Source organism: Oryx dammah, unplaced genomic scaffold (genome assembly GCF_014754425.2).
Source record: "Oryx dammah isolate SB20612 unplaced genomic scaffold, SCBI_Odam_1.1 HiC_scaffold_3, whole genome shotgun sequence".
NCBI classification, from domain to species: domain Eukaryota; kingdom Metazoa; phylum Chordata; class Mammalia; order Artiodactyla; family Bovidae; genus Oryx; species Oryx dammah.
In genome coordinates, this window is record NW_024070187.1 from 21,521,282 (window position 1) to 21,543,146 (window position 21,865).

Sequence of the window (21,865 nt, forward strand, 5' to 3'; positions counted from 1 at the left end):
AGCCCAGAGAAGGCACATTCCAGAAAAGTTTGAGAGACTTCCAGAATCTTTAGCTGGGTTGATTGATGAAGGTCTTTCCCTAGTGATGAAGTCCATAAAGACCAGGAGAGGTGGCTGTTTTTTCAAAACCCAAATTTCGATTAAAAAACAACAAGACATACAAAGCAACAGGGAATTAGGGCTCAATCAAAGGAACAAAATAAAACTCCAGACACCAGCCTTAAACAAATAGAAATGTATCAGTTACTCAACAAAGAGTTCAAAATAACTATCATAAAGAGGCCCAGTAAGCTCAAAGATGTCACAGACATCTAAAATAAATCAGGAAAATAATGCATGAACAAAGTGAGAATACCAACAAACATATAGAAACGGTAAAAAAAAGAACCAAAAATAAATTCTGGACCTGTAGAATAATACAATTAAATGAGACATTGACTATAGAAGATCAACTGCAGACTAAATCAGACAGAACAAAGAATCTGTGAACTTGAAGATAGGTCATTTGAAATTACAGAATCAGAGGAGCAAAATGAAAAACAAGGAGAGTAAAGAGATACTGAGGAACTTGTGGGATGCCATTTAATGGACCAGTTACCCATTATGGGAGTTTCAGAAGAGAAGAGAGAAATAAATGGTTTGAACGCCTATTTGAAGAAATAATAGCCCCAAGCTTCCAAATCTGAAGAAGGAAATGGACATACAAATTCAAAATGATCAAAAAACTCCCATTAAAATAAAACCAAAGAGACCTACACTGAGAAATATACTCAAGCTGTCAAAAATCACAACAAGTGAGAATCTTAAAAACAATGAAAGAAAAGCAAGAAATCCTGTAAGATAATAGTTAAATTTCTCAATGGAAACCTTGCAAGCAAGAAGGGAATGGGATGATATATTCAAAATGCCAAAAGAAAAAGAAAAAAGCCCCAGCCAACCAAGAATATTATATCTAGCATACCATATGTAAAAACTTCATGACATTGAATTTGGCAATGATTTCTTGGATATGACACTAAAAGCACAAGCAACAAAAGTGAAAATAGATGGAACTGCATGAAACTTAAAAATTTTTGCATGCAAAGGAAACAATGAAAAGGCAGCACACAGAATGGAAGAAAATAATTATAAACCATATATCTGGAGAGAGATCAATATTCAAAATATGTTTAAAAAAAAACCCTATAACTCAGCAAATTTTAAAAACCTGACTATATAGTGGGCAAAAAACTTACATAGACCTTTCTACAAAGAAGATATACAAATAGCCAATAAGCATATGAAAGTGCTCAACATTTATAATCATTAGAGAAAGGCAAATAAGGAAATAGCACCTCATACTCATTAGGATGGTTACTATTAAAAATAAACTAGAAAATAACAAGCATTGACACAGATGTGGAGAAACTGGAATATTCATACAATGCTATTGGGTATATAAAATGGACTATTCCTATGGAAAATAGTTTGGAGGTTTCTCAAAACACTTAAAGTAAAACTACCATTTAATCCAGCAATGCCACTTCTGGGTATATATCCCAAAGAACTGGAAGTATTATCAGTTCAGTTCAGTTCAGTTCAGTCGCTCAGTTGTGCACACTCATATTCATTGCAACATAATTCACAGTAGCCAAGAGGTAGAGGCAGCTCAAATATCCATGGACAGATGAATGGATAAAGAAAATACACACACATACAGGAATATTACTCAGCTGTAAAAGAGGAAATCCTGTCACATTCTACAGCATGGATAAACCTTGAGGATACTATGTTGGGTGAAGTAAGTCAGAACAAACACTGTACGATTCCACTGGTATATCTGGAGTCTTCAAAATCATCTTAACAGAAAATAGAATGGTGGTTGTCAGGAGCTTGGGTGAGAGGGGAAAGGGTACTGTTCAGTTATAGAGTTTTGATTTTGCAAGATGAAAATATTCTAAGTTAAACAATAATGTGAATATCATTAGCACTACTGAAATGTACACATAAAAATAGCTAAGAAGGTTAACTTTATATTACGTATTTTTTACAATTAGAAAAACTTTACAGTATCCCAGTATTCAGATCAAACTCCATCCTAAATCAGATCAGAGTGTCTTAGAATGTGACTCAGGCATCAGCATTTTTTTTTAAATCCCCAAGTAAATGGTAAGATAACTCTCAGATATCACTGATTTCTGATATTTAAACCTTTGTATAAGACCCTCTTCCTAAATGTGGGCTGAACTTACTGACTTGCTTCTAATCAATGGAATACTGAAGAAGAGATAGGATATTACTTTTATGATTAGGTCATAAGACAATGGCTTCTGTCTTCCTTGTTCTCTCTTGCACTCTCTTTAATTGCTTTCTTGGGGGGAAGTAAGCTGCCATGTTGGGTGCAGCCCTGTGGAGAAGCCCCCAAGGCAAGAGACTGAAGACCTATCAACAGCCATGTGAATAAACCTGAGATCAGGGTTTCTCCTACTCACCTCATGAGAGACCTTGAGTAGGAAGAGGTATACAGCTAATTCATATCCAGATTGCTGACCCACAGAGGTTGTGAGTTAATATGTGTTGTTTTAAGCTTCTAGATTTGGGCATGATTTGTTAAGCAGCAACAGATAAATAGTAGACCAGGTTGTTCCAATGTGCAGTAAAGTTCAGGAACCACTGAATTAGGCAAATATGTTTTTTCAGAGAATTCTAAGTTCTTCCTGAGTCCCTCAGGAAATTTTGTCTGTAAACCAGGGAGGTTGTACAGCCAGAGGCAAAGGAACTGAACTGTTAGACTCTCACATCAGTCAGTCACTGGCAGGAGCTGTCTGGAACGGGGAAGTGGGGCATCTCCTTAGCATTAGTAGGTAAGCTTCTGTTAGGAGTGCAAGGCTCCCACAAAGCTGCTGGTGTTAGTGGTTAGGAGTCAACAAGCAGCAGCTGGGGAATGTGTGCACTGGCCTGATTAGAGGGTTCTGGTAGGGACCACGTGCATCACTCCACATAGTTACTGTAGCATTGAGGAGGTGAAAGTGGAAGAGACAAGGCAGGGTTGTAGATGGGATGCACCAACAAAGTATCCTGAGCAGGAATTTCTCCATTCCTCACAGGTGTCATCAGCCCAGAAATTTTCCCATTTGCCTTTGTAACTTATGTGCTTATACTATTCCTTCTTTTGGACAGATATCTTCCTTACTGACTTACTTGTTCAAGAGATAGAAGTGGTGTGGAGACTACATCTTACTGACCATTCTTATAGCAGTACTCTACATAATCACCAGTTTCCTCAGAGGTCCCTCCTACTCCCAGCATCTGCCATTTCTGGGCTTGGGGCCTCTTTAGAATACACCATATCTTCTGTAGCAGTCTTATATGCATTTTGGCTTATAGTTTCCTTTTTCAACCCTAAGCCACCTGTCTCTTATCTTCCTGGGACACCCTTAGTTTCTTGTCCACTGAAGATTCCCATCTTGTTTTCTAGCTAGCTTATGGACTCTCCTATTATTTTCATATCTTTATTTCAAATGGTTTTGAGATGGAGGTAGAGGCAGCAATCTGTGCTTGACCTAACATCGTGAACAGAATTTCTGTCAAATTTCAACAGCGCCAGAGAATATGTGAGTATCTGTGTGTGTGCTCAGTCACGTCCAACTCTGCGACCCTATGGGCTATAGCCTGACAGGCTCCTCTGTCCGTGGGATTTTCCCAGCAAGAATACTGGGTGCGTAGCCATTTCCTCCTCCAGGGGATCTTCCAGACTCAGGGATCAAGCCCACATCTCCTGCGTCTCCTGCATTGCAGGAAGATTCTTTACCACTGAGCCACTGGGGAATTTTGTCCATTGTTAAATGACATTTACTCAAAAGCAGAATTTTTACTTTCAAAGTCATCATCAGGATTAATATATTGGTTGTACAATTTATTTTAAAGCACTGTTTCATTAAAAGGATGTTTTTAAATTGGTTTTCAAAGATTTTTCTCTCAGTTTTGTAGTCGGTGCAGTTTCTCCTGCTGTTGTTGTCCCTTCCATGCTACATTTGCAAGAAAAGGGATATGGTGTTGAGAAAGGCATTCCAACCCTATTAATAGCTGCCAGCAGTTTGGATGACATCTTGGCTATCACTGGATTCAATGCATGCTTCAGCATAGTTTTCTCCTCAGGTAAACAAAACAGCTACCGTGTAATTCAGTGCTTTCTTTATTCTTTAAACAAGTTTTCTAACTTTCCTTCATTTATTGATGAAGACTTTTCAATTTAACATGTTTTTATTCTTCATGGAAAGCTCATTCTAGCCCACAAAAGGAATTTCAATGGGTTAAGATACCACTACTTAATACAAATGATTTCCTTTTAATAACCAAATATTCCAATTAATTTTATAGACCATATTATTACCATTTATCCGCTCATTTTGCTTTGGAATTTTATCAGTTTTCAGTAGAAAAATTTAGGCCACAATATTATTCGTTCTACTAATATATCTAGTAGATAATTTGGAGATGTACCTTTCTGGCTATCATTTTAAATAACTGGTTCTGTTATTAAACAACTTAAATGTGTGGAGTATGGACAACTGTGTGTCCTTTTGGTAGTGATGGGACAAGATCCTGTACCAATTCTAAATCCCAGGGAGACATTTGGTGTTGAATGTCACTTAGAGATTGCAGAAGTGAACATTCCACATTTAATAATACTTTAATTATCTGCCAATATATGAAGTCCAGTCTTCTGTATTATTAACCGAAGCACCAAAACATTTTAAAGTTGAAAGGTTATATATATATAGGTTCTCTTAAAATCACAAGATATAAATGACTAAGAAGGAAAAAAAGAAAATATCAGAATGAAATCTATTATAGTCATGTGTGCATGTGTGTGCTCAGTCGTGTCTGACTCTGTGACCGCATGGACTGTAGCCCAGCGCCAGGCTCCTTAGTCCATGGGATTTCTCAGGCAAGAATACAGGAGTGGGTTGCCATTTCATACTCTAGAGAATCTTCCCAACCCAGAGATCGAACCCACATCACTTGTGTCTCTTGCACTGGCAGACGGATTCTTTACCACTTTGCCACCTGGGAAGACCCCCCAGGAATAATATTCTTAATCTTCTGATGTACATCCACCCAGACTTCTCCTTTTCTCCCTCTCCACATCTATCTCTAGCTTGCTTTCTCTCCCTCCCAAAATTCTTATAAAATTAGTGAACATTAACCATACTTACTTATAACTTGAGTTGTTTTCAATTTAACTGTGTATTACAAACATCTAATTTATATGTAAATATGTTTCTATGACATTTTTATTGGTTCCATCATATTTGAGTGGCTGCATGACATTCAACTTGACATGTTGAAAATTTAAATTGACACCACTATCTGCTATTAAAATGCTTGGTTGAACATCTTACAGCTGAATAGTTGTGCTTAATATTTTATTAACCTTACAAGAGAAACTGTTAAGTTAAAAAAGATATAACACAATAAGATTTTTGAAATATATTGCCACAATATCATGTCCCACCAGGATACACAAGCATGCCACTTTCTCTTCACCTTCTTCAAAATTAGATATTTACTAGTACTTTTTACCTTAGCCACTTTGATAGGTCTCTTTAAATGAATTACTTTGAATACTAGTGATGTTTAATGTTCATGTTTATTGTCTATTATCATTTTGAAATTTCTTAGAGATTACTTTTCTTGAAATATTTTGCCTATATCCTGTAAGCATGTTCATCTTTTGTTGTTTTGATTTGTTAAGACTCTGATTGTGCCTAAAATTAAGAATGATAAACCATTTGTTTTATATCCTGTGCTTTTTGTAATTTAACTTTATCTCTCTTTTTTTTGCCATTCAGAAGACCTAAATTTTTTATTGTCAGATCTGGCAATCTTCTCCTTCATGACTGATATCAGTCATTCTTTCAAAAAATATTTTTTGTGCTCCTCTTCCATTCCACCAGCTACTGTATCAAATGCTGAGGATTAACAGTGAATAACAGTATTAGTTTTTATTGAGCAATTGCTTGGTACTTGCTGTAAGTTCTGTAGATGTTTCAGCTCACTAATCACAACAGTGTTATGCTCATTTTACTGATAAGGAAACTAAGGAACAGAGATTAAGTAACTTGCTTAAAGTCAGAGTAGGGAACCAATATGGAAATCTGGCAGTCTGACCTCAGACCTACACTTTTAAGTACTATTCTATACTGCCTCCCAACACAGCAAACAGAAAAGGCCATGTAGCCTGTGTTCTCAAGGAAATTATCTTAAACAAATAATTAAAGGTGGAATAAATATTACATAGTATAAGATGCTAGGGGAACAGGCTACAGGAGACCAAACCTAATTTGAAGAGGACCAAAAAAGTGAAAACCAAGCAGGTATATGCTTTAAAAAATCCTCTTGGACCACATAACTGTAAAGTGTCTCTTGAAATTTTAAGAACTCTTTAAGTTTTATTATATACATTAGATCTTCAAAACATCTGTATGTTGGAACTTGGTAGATACTGAGATCTCACTTTACCTTTTGAGTCAATTGGCCCTTTTACCATTATGCAGTATCCTGTATTTATCTCTTGTGACAGTATTTGACCTAAAGTCTGTCTTGGCTGGTGAAAGTATGACTTCCCCTGCTCTCTTTGAGGTACCATTTGCATGGAATATCTTTTTCCATCTTTAAAGTTATAGTAATCTGTTTAAAATGATAGTGACTTCAGTTGCATACAAAAAAATCTACTTTTCTACTCCTCTCTCACCTTCCTCACCTATTGTTACCAGTGTAACAAATTACACATTTTATTGTATATACATTAAAATAATTTTATAATTAGTTATTTTTTGTGCTTCTATCTTCAGTTCTCTAACAGAATTAAAAGTGATTTCCTCACCACCATTACAGTATTACTGGATTCTTAATTCATCTATCTATTTAACTTTACTGGAGGTTTATATTTACATGCTTTTGTGTTCAGTTCAGTCGCTCGGTCATGTCCAACTCTTTGTTGCCCCATGGACTGTCCATCACCAACTCCTGGAGCTTACTCAAACTCATGTCCATTGAGTCAGTGTTGCCATCCAACCATCTCATCTTCTATCATCCCCTTCTCCTCCCACCTTCAGTCTTTTCCCAGCATCAGGGTCTTTTCAAATGAGTCAGTTCTTTGCACCAGGTGGCCAAAGTATTGGAATTTCAGCTTTAGCATCAGTTCTTCCAATGAATATTCAAGACTGATTTTCTTTAGGATGGAGTGGTTGGATCTCCTTGCAGTCCAAGGGACTCTCAAGAGTCTTCTCCAACACTACAGTTCAAAAGCATCAATTCTTTGGTGCTCAGCCTTCTTTATAGTCCAACTCTCAGATCCATACATGACTACTGGAAAAACCATAGCCTTGACTAGGCAAACCTCTGTTGGCAAAGTAATGTCTCTGCTTTTTAATATGCGGTCTACATTGGTCATACCTTTCCTTCCAAGGAGTAAGCGTCTTTTAATTTCATGACTGCTGTCACCATCTGCAGTGATTTTGGAGCCCCCAAAAATAAAGTCTGCCACTGTTTCCCCATCTATTTTCCATGAAGTGATGGGACCACATGCCATGATCTTAGTTTTTTGAATGTTGAGTTTTAAGCCAACTTTTCACTCTCCTCTTTCACTTTCATCAAGAGGCTCTTTGGTCCTTCTTCGCTTTCTGCCATAAGGGTGGTGTCATCTGCATACCTGAGGTTATTGATATTTCTCCCAGCAATCTTGATTCCAGCTTGTGCTTCATCCAGTCCAGCATTTCTCATGATGTACTCTGCATATAAGTTAAATAAGCAGGGTGACAATATACAGCCTTAACGTACTCTTTTCCTGATTTGGAACCAGTCTGTTTTTCCATGTCCAGTTCTAACTGTTGCTTCTTGACCTGACTACAGATTTCTCAGGAGGCAGGTATGGTGGTCTGGTATTCTCATCTCTTTAAGAATTTTCCATAGATGGCTGTGATCCACAGAGTCAAAGGCTTTGGCATAGTAAATAAAGCAGAAATATATGGTTTTCTGGAACTCTCTCGCTTTTTCAGTGATCCAACAGATGTTGGCAATTTGATCTCTGTTCCTCTGCCTTTTCTAAATCCATCTGGAACATCTGGAAATTCACAGTTCATGTACTGTTGAAGCCTGGCTTGGAGAATTTTGAGCATTTCTTTGCTAGCATGTGAGATAAGTGCAACTGTGTGGTAGTTTTGTGTGTTGCTAACATCTTTTTATTTACACTTGAAGGATTCCCTATAAGATTTCTTGTGAGGAGGTCTAGTGGTGATGAACTCCATCAACCTTTGTTTATCTGAGAAAGTCTTAATTTCACCTACACTTTGGAGGACAGTTTTGTGGGATATTATTCTTGGTTGGCATTTTTTTCTTTCAACACTTTGGATATGTCATCCTGCCTTCTTCTGACCTATAAGGTTTCTGCTGTGTTAAGTGTTAGTTGCTCAGTTGTGCGTGACCCTTTGTGACCCCCATGGACTGTAGTCCAGTAGGCTCCTCTGTCCATGGAATTCTCTAGGCAAGAATACTAGAGTGGGTTGGCATTTTCTTCTCCAGGGGATTTTCCCAACTCAGGGATCAAACCCAGGTCTTCTGCATTGGAGGCAGATTCTTTACCATCTGAGCCACCAGGGAAGTTCTTCTGCTCTGTAAGCCTCTGATAATTTTATGGGCATTCTCTTTTATGTGATGAGTTGCTTTTCTCTTGCTATAACTTTTTAAATGAGCATAAAGCCTTTTAGACTGTATGTTGGTGTTAAATTGGTGTCTCTGGGGGGGGATCACGATTCTGGAGTTCCCATTCTAGTATCATGCTGTTGTCACCCTACAGTTTTGTTATTTTTAATGGGAAAATATTTCTAACATATGTATATTTAATACTTTTTGTATTGAGCTGAAAACACAGAACACAACTAGACTTTTTTGTGTGACTCTAGATCATTTTTTTAAATGTATTACAATAAAACTACATGTATGCAGAAAACATAAAATGTATTGGAAAATCAGTTGATCCTTGAATATTCCTAGGATTGATCCTGGGATAAATCTTTTTTATGTTGTTATTATTATTAAATTGTCCTTTTTATGTTTAAATCATTTGCCATAATAGAATAGCAGAGAATAACATTATTAGCCATGTATTAGCCAGAGATACTCCTCTGTCAGTCTCTATGCATTCTTCTATTGACCTGGCTCTTTTAGGTTGGGTGTGTAAGGGAAGAACATTGTGGTTTCTTCTTTGTTTTCTGGCCTGTTTATTCAATGAACATTTCTGAGTTGTGTATACATATTAAATCACTGGAGAGTACACTTTTATCAAATAAATCTGCATGTTTTCATGAGTGTGAACTTTAAAGGTCCATTTTTGTGTATTTATTCTGTAATAACATACCTTTCTTTATGAATCACCTACATTTGATTTCCTACTCTGTTGGCTATATGAAAATACCTCTCTATGACATGTTTTTCTTATTGTGTGCCCTTACAGGTAACATATCTAGTAACATCCTATCCTCTCTTCGGGATGTAATTCTTGGTGTGCTTTTAGGAATTGTTTTGGGAATGTTTGCTCGACATTTTCCAAGTATCGATCAGGTAAATAAAAAATAATCTTTATTTGGAAGTACAGTATTAGACATTTCTCTCAAAAATTTGAACTTTTGATCCATGAAATACTTTAATCTTTAGTTTTCTTTCTCCAAAAGTAGCCTCCAATGCCTATTCTCTGCTTAAAACTGAGCATAGTTGTCATTGATCCAGGTCAGTGGCCCTAATCTGAAGTCTCTGCTTCCTTATTACACAGAGAATATCAGAAAAATGTACTTAACTCAGAGGAACTTCTCCATTTTGTCCCACTTCTTTCTTCACCAAATTGCCTGTTGACTCCTGACTTTTTTTCCTTATCTTTTTCCCTCAGACATTCCATTGAACATTTTGGGAGAAATATATTCCCATTTATTTCTGCATATTTTCTGACTTAAATTTTCTCCCTCTCCCTTTGAATAAGGCAACACTATCAACTCTTTCCTGCCCTAAAAGACATGCCATTACTCTTTGATTTCTGTAACTTCCATCTTAATTTCCCTGTAGTTATTCTTTCAGCTAAAAAGATACTCAGACATTTATTTTTAAGAATTCTTTGGATTTGTTATGTGGAACTACAGATTATATGGGTCTCTTTTCTTTCCTTCTTCTCTTACAGTTAAAGTGTTATAACCATTTTACTGACGGTAGTATCAGAGATGTGGCAGAAAATGAAACTTAATTGTTGCAAATTTTGTCACAAGTCTGCTAAAATATGTGGTGAGAAATAAAGTCAAACTTTAGATGTTATTTGATATAGCATATAAAGACATGGTATCAAAGGGTCAGTAATAAATGATAGATAATATAATAATTATATATTTAATGTAAATTAATTTCCAAATATCTATCTAATTCTAGGAAAAACTTGAAGTGAAGAGAGCATTTTTTATTTTGAGTATGTCTATTTCTGCTGTCTTAGCCAGCCATCAATTTGGTATGAATACAGCTGGAGGATTGTGCACACTAGCATTGAGTATCACTGCAGGGACAGGTTGGTCCAAAGAAAAGGTGAATATTTTTATACACCATTTTTTAAAAGATAAAATAACTGTACTTTTTACATCTGGAATGGACATTTAAGAAATCTTACTCTATTAAAAAATATATGCCATTTTGATTCCAATTGTTTGACTTAATATTAATAGAATGCTAGATTTCTGATTAAAAGATAGATATGCAACAAGGGCTTACTGTATAGCACAAGAAACTATAGTCAATTTCTTGTAATAACCTATAATGGAAAATAATTTGAAAAATAATATATGTGTATATGTCTAACTGAATCACCTTGCTGTGTACCTGAAACATTGTAACTCAACTATGCTTCAGTAAAATATGTCTATTAAGAAAAAAACTAAAAAAGAAATATTAATTCTAGGAAGATGTTCTATAAGTTTGTATCTTCAAGGTGAATGAATCAATCAAGGAAGTAAAATACTCAAGAAAAGGAACTGGAAATACACTAAAATGCAATCAGAAGTTGAGTGATCACATTAGTCTTTTTCCCAAGTTTAATGCAATATGATTATATAACTTTTATTTTAATTATGCAATTAATATATGAAACTATGCTCATAAAATATTAAGAATAATGTCTGTTTAGTTCTTTGCCCCATTTTTTGATTGGGTCGTTTGTTTTTCTGGAATTGAGTGGAAGGAGTTGCGTGTATATTTTTGAGATTAGTCCTTTGTCAGTTGCTTCATTTGCTATTATTTTCTCCTATTCAGAAGGCTGTCTTTTCACCTTGCCTATGGTTTACTTTGTTGTGCAGAAGCTTTTAAGTTTAATTAGGTCCAATTTGTTTATTTTTGCTTTTATTTCCAATATTCTGGGAGATGGGAGATGGATCCTGCTGTGATGTATGTCGGAGAGTGTTTTGCCTATGTTCTTCTCTAGGAGTTTTATAGTTTCTGGTCTTACGTTTAGATCTTTAATCTATTTTGAGTTTATTTTTGTGTATGGTGTTAGAAAGTGTTCTAGTTTCATTCTTTTGCAAGTGGTTGACCAGTTTTCCCAGCACCACTTGTTAAAGAGATTGTCTTTAATCCATTGTATATTCTTGCCTCCTTTGTCAAAGATAAGGTGTCCATAGGTGCATGGATTTATCTCTAGGCTTTCTATTTTGTTCCATTGGTCTATATTTCTGTCTTTGTGCCAGTACCATACTGTCTTGATGACTATGGCTTTGTACTAGAGCCTGAAGTCAGGCAGGTTGATTCCTCCAGTTCCATTCTTCTTTCTCAAGATTGCTTTGGCTATTCGAGATTTTTTGTATTTCCATACAAATTGTGAAATTATTTGTTCTAGTTCTGTGAAAAATACCGCTGGTAGCTTGATAGGGAATGCATTGAATCTATAGATTGCTTTGGGTAGTATACTCATTTTCACTATATTGATTCTTCTGAACCATGAACATGGTATATTTCTCCATCTATTAGTGTCCTCTTTGATTTCTTTCACCAATGTTTTATAGTTTTCTATATATAGGTCTTTAGTTTCTTTAGGTAGATATATTCCTAAGTATTTTATTCTTTTCATTGCAATGGTGAATGGAATTGTTTCCTTAACTTCTCTTTCTATTTTCTCATTATTAGTGTATATGAATGCAAGGGATTTCTGTGTGTTGATTTTATATCCTGCAACTTTACTATATTCATTGATTAGTTCTAGTAATTTTCTGGTGGAGTCTTTACAGATGGCTAACAAACACATGAAAAGATGCTCAACATCACTCATCAGAGAAATGCAAATCAAAACCACAATGAGGTACCATTTCACACCAGTCAGAATGGCTGCTATCCAAAAGTCTACAGGCAATAAATGCTGGAGAGGGTATGGAGAAAAGGGAACCCTCCTACACTGTTGGTGGGAATGCAAACTAGTACAGCCACTATGGAGAACAGTGTGCAGATTCCTTGAAAAACTGCAAATAGAACTGCCTTATGACGCAGCAATCTCACTACTGGGCATACACACCGAGGAAACCAGAATTGAAAGAGACACATGTACTCCAGTGTTCATCACAGCACTGTTTATAATAGCCAGGACATGGAAGCAACCTAGATGTCCATCAGCAGATGAATGGATAAGAAATCTATGATACATGTACACAATGGAGTATTACGCAGCCATTAAAAAGAATACATTTGAATCAGTTCTAATGAGGTGGATGAAACTGGAGCCTATTATACAGAGTGAAGTAAGCCAGAAAGAAAAACACCAATACAGTATATTAACGCATATATGTGGAATTTAGAAAGATGGTAATGATAACCCTGTATGCAAGACAGCAAAAGAGATACAGATGTATAGAACAGTCTTTTGGACTCTGTGGGAGAGGGCAAGGGTGGGACGATTTGGGAGAATGGCATTGAAACATGTATAATATCATATATGAAATGAATCACCAGTCCAGGTTCGATGCATGATACAGGATGCTTGCGGCTGGTGCACTGGGATGACCCAGAGGGATGGTATGGGGAGGGAGATGGGTGGGGTTTCAGGATGGGGAACATGTGTATACCCGTGGCAGATTTATGTTGATGTATGGCAAAACCAATACAATATTGTAGTTAACCTCCAATTAAAATAAATAAATTTATATTTTAAAAAAATTAAGAATAAGAAGGTACACGTATGTAATAAAATGAGAAATACTCCTTTTCCCTCACCATCCCCAAATATCAAATCCCCTTCCCAGATCATTTCCTCTAAACACTCTTCTATTTGTAGACATGTAGATCACTTCCATTTTTTGTTATTACAAACGGCACAACCATGAACAGTCTTATTCATATGTGGTTTTGCAACCATATGAATACTTCTGTAGGAATAGATTTCTAAAAATGGACTGACTGAATTTAAAAATGGTACATTTCTATTTTGGTGGTTACTGCCAAATTAGGCTTTCCAGGTAGCACTAGTAGTAAAGAACCTGCCTGCCAGTGCAGGAGATGCTGGACATGTGGGTTCAATTCTTGGGTGAGGAAGATTTCCTAGAGTAGGAAATGGCAACCCACTCTAGTATTCTTACCTGGAGAATCCCATGAACAGAGGAGCCTGGCAGGCTATAGTCCATAGGGTCACAAACAGTTGGACATGACTGAAGTGAATAAGCACATTGCCAAATTATCCCTTAAAAGATTTTATTTATACTGTTTACTACCAACAGTGTAGGAGAGTCCCTTAATACCTAAACCCATCAACAATTTTGGATATGATCAATGATTTTTTTAACAACCTGATGGGTAAGAAACTTTATAACATTGTTATTCTTTATATTTCTCTGATTAGTAGTGAAGTAAACTTCTATTTTGGGATTTCTTTGAAAGGAATGATGCTAAAGCTGAAGCTCCAGTACTTTGGCCACCTCATGCGAAGAGTTGACTCATTGGGAAAGACTCTGATGCTGGGAGGGATTGGGGGCAGGAGGAGAAGGGGACAACAGAGGATGAGATAGCTGGATGGCATCACGGACTCGATGGACATGAGTCTGAGTGAACTCCGGGAGATAGTGATGGACAGGGAGGCCTGGCGTGCTGTGATTCATGGAGTCGCAAAGAGTCAGACACGACTGAGCAGCTGAACTGAAATGAACTGACTGAAACTTCTATTCAGGCTTCTCTGGTGGCTCAGTGGTGAAGAATCCACCTGCCAATGCAGGAGACAGAGATTCAGTCCCTATGTCAAGAAGATCCCCTAGAGAAGAAAATGGTAATCCACTCCAGTGTTCTTGGTTGGGAAATCCCATGGACAGGGGAGCCTGTCAGGTTACAGTCCACGGGTCACAAAAGAGTTAGACATGACTTAGTGGCTAAACAGTGACAACAAGCTTCTATTCATATATTCTTTTATAACCACCTATTCATATTCTTTGCCCATTATTAACTGCTTTATTTGCCTTTTTCTTCCTAATGTATAGAGTTTCTTTATATGTTAGGGCTACTAATTCTTTGTCATCTACATGTTGTGTTTAATTTTTGCTTTTCTTCATTTATGATGTCTTTTGTATGGCAGTAAAATTTCCTATAGTCAAGTCTGTCAGTTTTTTCTTTTTGGTTTTGGGTCTTTATCTTGTTTAAGAAGGACTTTTTCACCCAAGATCATGAGATTATGAACATTATATCATCTTTATATTATCATTTAATACACTAGACCATTCAGGTATGACCTAAATCAAATCCCTTATAACTATACAGTAGAAGTGAGAAATAGATTTAAGGGCCTAGATCTGATAGATAGAGTGCCTGGTGAACTATGGATGGAGGTTCGTGACATTGTACAGGAGACAGGGATCAAGACCATGCCCATGGAAAAGAAATGCAAAAAAGCAAAATGGCTGTCTGGGGAGACCTTACAAATAGCTGTGAAGAGAAGAGAAGCGAAAAGCAAAGGAGAAAAGGAAAGATATTAGCCTCTGAATGCAGAGTTCCAAAGAATAGCAAGGAAAGATAAGAAAGCCTTCCCCAGCGATCAATGCAAAGAAATAGAGGAAAAGAACAGAATGGGAAGGACTAGAGATCTCTTCAACAAAATTAGAGATACCAAGGGAACATTTCATGCAAAGATGGGCTCGATAAAGGACAGAAATGGTATGGACCTAACAGAAGCAGCAAATATTAAAAGAGGTGGCAAGAATACACAGAAGAACTCTACAAAAAAGAGCTTCACGACCCAGATAATCACGATGGTATGATCACTCACCTAGAGCCAGACATCCTGGAATGTGAAGTCAAGTGGGCCTTAGAAAGCATCACTATAAACAAAGCTAGTGGAGATGATGGAATTCCAGTTGAGCTATTTCAAATCCTGAAAGATGATGCCGTGAAAGTGCTGCACTCACTACATCAGCAAATTTGGAAAACTCAGCAGTGGCCACAGGACTGGGAAAGGTCAGTTTTCATTCCAATCCCAAAGAAAGGCAATGCCAAAGAATGCTCAAACTACCACACAATTGCACTCATCTCACACGCTAGTAAAGTAATGCTCAAAATTCTGCAAGCCAGACCCAGCAGTACATGAACTGAGAACTTCCAGATGTTCAAGCTGGTTTTAGAAAAGGCAGAGGAATCAGAGATCAAATTGCCAACATCCGCTGGATCATGGAAAAAGCAAAAGCGTTCCATAAAAACATCTATTTCTGCTTTATTGACTATGCCAAAGCCTTTGACTGTGTGGACCACATTAACTGTGGAAAATTCTGAAAGAGATGGGAATACCAGACCACCTGACTGGCCTCTTGAGAAACCTATATGCAGGTGAGGAAGCAACAGTTAGAACTGGACATGGAACAACAGACTGGTTCTAAATAGGAAAAGGAGTATGTCAAGGCTGTATATTGTCACCCTGCTTATTTAACTTATATGCAGTCTACATCATGAGAAACACTCGGCTGGAAGAAGCACAAGCTGGAATCAAGATTGCCAGGAGAAATATCAATAACCTCAGATATGCAGATGACACCACCCTTATGGCAGAAAGTGAAGAGGAACTAAAAAGCCTCTTGATGAAAGTGAAAGTGGAGAGTGAAAAAGTTGGCTTAAAGCTCAACATTCAGAAAACTAAGATCATGGCATCCGGTCCCATCACTTCATGGCAGATAGATGGGGAAACAGTGGAAACAGTGTCAGACTTTATTTTTGGGGGCTCCAGAATCACTGCAGATGGTGATTGCAGCCATGAAATTAAAAGACGCTTATTCCTTGGAAGAATAGTTATGACCAACCTAGATAGCATATTGAAAAGCAGAGACATTACTTTGCCAACAAAGGTCTGTCTAGTCAAGGCTGTGGGTTTTCCAGTGGTCATGTATGGATATGAGAGTTGGACTGTGAAGAAAGCTGAGCACCAAAGAATTGATGCTTTTGAACTGTGGTGTTGGCGAAGACTCTTGAGAGTCCCTTGGACTGCAAGGAGATCCAACCAGTCCATCCTAAAGGAGATCAGTCCCGGGTGTTCTTTGGAAGGAATGATGCTAAAGCTGAAACTCCAGCACTTTGGCCACCTCATGCAAAGAGTTGAGTCATTGGAAAAGACCGTGATGCTGGGAGGGTTTGGGAGCAGGAGGAGAAGGAGACGACAGAGGATGAGATGGCTGGATGGCATCACCGACTCAATGGACATGAGTTTAAGTGAACTCTGGGAGTTGGTGATGGACAGGGAGGCCTGGCGTGCTATGATTCATGGGGTCACAAAGAGTCGGACACGACTGAGCGACTGAACTGAACTGATTGAATACTTTGGTAGTTTTGCTTTGCATTTAGCTCTCTACTTCATCTGGAATTTATTTTTGTGAATGTTGTGAGGTAAGGATGTACATGCATCTGTTTACATATATATATATTCATAGACATACATATATACATATATATATGCATGTGAATTGCATAGTCAATTTTGTCAAATTATTTATTGATTAATCCAATAATTCATTGATATATATATATTTACTTCTGAAGTCTCTTTAAACACCTATTCCTATGCAATAGCACTCTTAATCATTGTGGTTTTATGTCTCAGAATCTAGTATAGAAGATTCCCTCTTATTGTACCTATTTTTAAAGTATTTCTTAACTGTTCCTGTCCATATTCTTTTTTAGATAAATTTTAGAATCAGCTTAAGAAGTTCCCAATCTGTTTAGTATTCTGATAAAGTCATAATTATAGAGGAAATTAAATGACTAATAATAAATTACAAATAAAATGAAAACTACTTGATCTCTTTACATGATAAAGAAAATCAAAGAGTAAAGAATAAATAGATTTTAAAGATTAAATAAGTAACAAATAGGATAATGTGCTGTGAAGAAGATAGAATACTGGTTTTCTTTTGTTATTTCATTTTTCAAACTTACTTTTATAAGCAGTAACCAGAAAACCTAGTCATAAGGGGAGTAGTTATGAAAATAGTTTTTGCCTCAAAGGATATGAACGTTTTATGAATCTCCTCCTGTTTGGGGAAAAAAAAATGGATATACACAGATTGAGACTAAAATTTCCTCATCCAACTTCCTGGAAAAGAGCCACAGTACTTTTATGTCAGTGGGAGTGTTTCTTGTAACCATGTAATTGTGGAAGCAGCACTGGGAGGGATTCATTCCCAGAAAGGGAAGTCAAGGAGGCAACCAAATGAGAATCTATTACCTATTTTGGTTTGGTTCATGTTTCTAATATGGGTCATTTGGAAGCAGGCCTAGCAGATTACCAGAATTTTTTTCCTAGTAGTTTAGGACATATCAGGATTCATTTTCGTGGGATTTGGTCCCAGGATAACTGAGTGGAGCTCTTCCCCAACTCACTTTTGAGAACTAAAATATTTGAATGAGCTTGAATATGTTCTCATCAGGCATGATGTAGTTCTATCCCTGCTCAGTTGCCTCACAAACAAAAGGTAGAACTCTTACTGCACCATCAGAACATGTATGGAACGCCAAGGATAAAATTGCCAAATAGTATCTTTTTTGTTCCGTGACAAAATTACCAACTAATATTTTTATTGTGTTGTAAATGTCTTTTAATCAAATTCTGTTTGTATAAAAGAGTTAACCTATTCATTTAATTTTTATTGTTTTAAAATTTCTTCTGCAAATAAAATATCTTAAGTTTATTAAATATTGAGAACTTTTACATGTCTGAAATGCAAATACTTTTATTCATCACAATAACTGAAAATGTATTACTCTTCTCTACAGGTTAGAGTCCAAAAAATTATTGGAACTGCGTGGGATATTTTCCAACCTCTTCTTTTTGGTTTGGTTGGAGCAGAAGTATCTGTTGCATCTCTTAAATCAAATGCTATTGGTAAGAATGATTAGAGGCACAAAAATGTAAGATTTAAAAATATTTAAGAAAACAGTAATTTTTATTTTTACTTACAATATGTCTTTGAATGCTACAAGGACCTTTAGAAGCTCATGTTGTAATATGCATTTATTCTTCCTTTACCCTGTATGGTCTTTGTAACCAAAGACAACCTTGAATATCTTCCCTGAGTGATCTGAGGAAATAGAAATTAGAATTTTTTTCTGAAGGGAAATATTAGATACCAGCAGCACTTTCTAAATACTTTCATTTATAGTAAAAGTTCAAAGCCTGTTAGCTCAGAATTAAATAAATGTAATTTATCTTACTTTTCATCATACCTCCATCATCAGATTATCTCTTGTACTTTACATAGAAGCCTCAATCGTATTTTTATTTTTATGATTATTATTTTTACTTAATACAGATATAGAGAGACAGTAGCCCTAAAAAATGTTTTCAACACTTTTGCAAATTATGTTTCTAGGCATAAAGAACCACTTCTTCCCAAATACCGTTTATCTTTTTCTGTTGCAGGCCTTTTTGTTGGTACCATGAGTTTGGCATTATTGGTTAGAATTTCGTTTACATTTGTATTGATGTCTTGTGCTGGTTTTAATTTTAAGGAGAAAATATTTATTGCTTTATCATGGATGCCAAAAGCTACAGTCCAGGTAAGAGTATATTAAGATATTCTAATTATTTTAATGTTGATTTTTAAAATTCTAAATAAAAAAAAACTAGTCACAAAATTTGGGCTATTAGTCTTTTTAAATGCTTGATTGATCATAACTACTAATTAAAAGTAACATAATATTTAAAACACTGTGCTTTTAATGACAAATACTTGCTAAACTTATGAAAACATTTTTCTGTTTTCCCAAAATTTAAAATAAGAGTATTTCTGAAAACTGAATTTTTATGTTTTACTGAATATTATAGAGTCAAGTGTTAGGATTTTAAAGTAGAGACACATTGATTCTTTTTAAAATATCTTTCCTACCCCTGCCACTCATTCTACCATACATAAATGCATATGTATTATTTTTAATTATATATTTAATTTGCATGACTGAATCTCTCAACCAAAATATATAGGAAGGATAAGAAGTGTTTGTTTGTTTTTGTTGTTATTTTTCCCTAATACTTAACACTTAGCATGCAGTAGGTATACAGTAAATAAGTTCTGTATGCCTACAAAAATTAATGCTGAATGATGAGTGAAAGCGAGAAAGAGAAAAAGGAAACTTTGTAGTTATGCTCTCTGATTTCCTGAAATTCTTTTCTCTACTGTTACTCCAAAACAGAAGCTTGTGAGTTTCCATGCAACACAAATCTATGTCATGATAAGCAAAGCAGGTCCTTGGGACAAGGCTGCCTGTTTTGAATAACAAGTTACTTGCCTACAACTTTAGGCAAGTTATAAATTCCAAAACTCTTGTCAGTTTTACTATATCACACTGCTCCCAGTAGGAAGAACAAGGAGAAGATGGACGACAAAATCCTAAAGAACCATAAGAAACCTTAGCATTTTATATTGTCTTTTTGTAGCCAGGAACCTAGTGGTTCATGGTAAAGGCAAATATGCAAAACTCTGGTTCATCTGAACTCCTAAGATTCCAAAAGTATTGTGAGCACTCAAAAAAGATACTTAGGGGAAAGCTGAGATGATAAGAACACAAAATCAGCTGTTTGTCACTACTTCACTTTCCTTCCAGATATATTTGCTAAGAAGAACATAGAACTGATGAGTCATTTACCAAAATTCCTTAACATTTGTCTCTTTTCTAGTAGTCTAGTACTAGGTAGTATTTGTTTTAACAGAGCTCTTTATTTTTACTATATGTTAACTCCATTTAGCATTTTTCTTTATGCCTCATCTTTTTCTCCTCTAAATATAGGCTGTATTAGGTCCTCTGGCTCTTGAAAAAGCAAGAATGAGTGCACCCCATTTGGAATCATATTCGAAGGATGTGATGACAGTAGCCTTTTTAGCCATCTTGATCACAGCTCCAAATGGAGCTCTAATTATTGGCATTCTGGGACCTAAAGTACTCACTCGCTATGATAAAAGCAAAGTGAAAATGGAGTTATCAGGATTAGAACTTCATTAAAAAGTTGATTTGCCATCACTTGCCTGCTTCTCTTAATGAATTCTCTTACATAAGAGAAAAATTAAAAGGTACACATATGTGAAGAATGTACATAGAAGCAAAGCTTTAATAAATATATGATTTGACTACAGAAGATTCCTATGATTTTTTATCCCAAAGTTAATTTAATAAAGATAATATAAAATAGAAATACCTTCTTAGTATTTATGTATTTCAAGAACAAAGCATAAATACCCTAGGAAAGTTAAAGAAATCTGTCAAGTTGGATTTACTGTCATAATACAAACTAAAAACAATCAAAAATTAAATGAACCTAATGTAAGAAAGATAAGATAGCATAAGTCTCTAAATAGGAGAACTCTTCATCAGGTTAGTAATTCAGTTAGAAAAGATTACCAGAAAAAGGAAAAAGAATTGACAAAAATAAAACAAAGCAACTTTAAGTGGGTCAACTAAATGAATTTTAATTTCTAGTTTTAGTGACTGATTGAATTAATAAAAGAATCAAAGTTAGACTTACATTTCTTCTGCAATACTCTTACATTTCTTCTGCAGTACCCTTAAAATGACCCGGGAAAAGGTCAGTTTTCATTCCAATCCCAGAGAAAGTCAAAGCCAAAGAAAGTTCAAACAAATGGACAATTGCACTCATCTCATGCACTACAAAGTAATGCTCAAAATTCTCCAAGCTAGGCTTCAACAGTACGTGAACTGGGAACTTCCAGATGTTCAAGCTGGATTTAGAAAAGGCAGAAGAACCAGAGATCAAATTGCCAACATCTGTTGGATCATTGAAAAAGCAAGAGAATTCCAGAAAAACATCTACTTCTTCTTCACTGACTACGCCAAAGCCTTTGACTGTGTGGATCACAACAAATTGTGGAAAATTCTTAAAGAGATGAGAATACCAGACCACCTTACCTGCCTCCTGGCCTGTACGCAGGTCAAGAAGTAGCAGTTAGAATTAGACATGGAACAATGGACTGGTTCCAAACTGGAAAAGGAATACATCAAGGCTGTATGTTGTCACCCTACTGATTTAATGTCTGTGCAGAGTACATCATGCAAAATGCCAGGCTGAATGAAGCACAAACTGGAATCAAGATTGCAACAAGAAATATCAATAACCTCAGATATGCAGATGAACCACCCTTAAGGCAGAAAGTGAAGAGGAACTAAAGAACATCTTGATGAAGGTAAAAGAGAAGAGTGAAAAAGCTGACTTAAAATTCAACATTCCAAAAACTAAGATTATGGCATTCGGTCCCATCACTTCATGGCAAATAAATGGGGAAACAATGGAAACAGTGACAGACTTTATTTTCTTGGGCCCCAAAATCACTGCAGATAGTGACCC

At 36.1% G+C, this 21,865-nt stretch overlaps 1 protein-coding gene across 2 annotated transcripts in view; it reads left to right on the top strand.

Moving 5' to 3' along the window:
* SLC9B1 (solute carrier family 9 member B1) overlaps positions 1 to 21,104 on the top strand; it is a 44,966-nt gene extending 23,862 nt beyond the window's left edge. Inside the window, exons 7-12 of one of the 2 annotated variants that reach the window (XM_040237763.1) lie at positions 3,962 to 4,137; positions 9,497 to 9,603; positions 10,453 to 10,602; positions 18,286 to 18,394; positions 18,932 to 19,068; positions 21,064 to 21,104. In XM_040237763.1, coding sequence (XP_040093697.1) covers positions 3,962 to 4,137; positions 9,497 to 9,603; positions 10,453 to 10,602; positions 18,286 to 18,394; positions 18,932 to 19,068; positions 21,064 to 21,072 — 688 coding nt within the window. In that variant the 3' untranslated portion in view covers positions 21,073 to 21,104. Of the gene's footprint in view, positions 1 to 3,961; positions 4,138 to 9,496; positions 9,604 to 10,452; positions 10,603 to 18,285; positions 18,395 to 18,931; positions 19,069 to 20,295; positions 20,637 to 21,063 lie in introns of those variants that run through there. The other variant, XM_040237761.1, reaches the window with a different exon arrangement.
* The last annotated feature ends 761 nt before the right edge of the window (positions 21,105 to 21,865 follow it).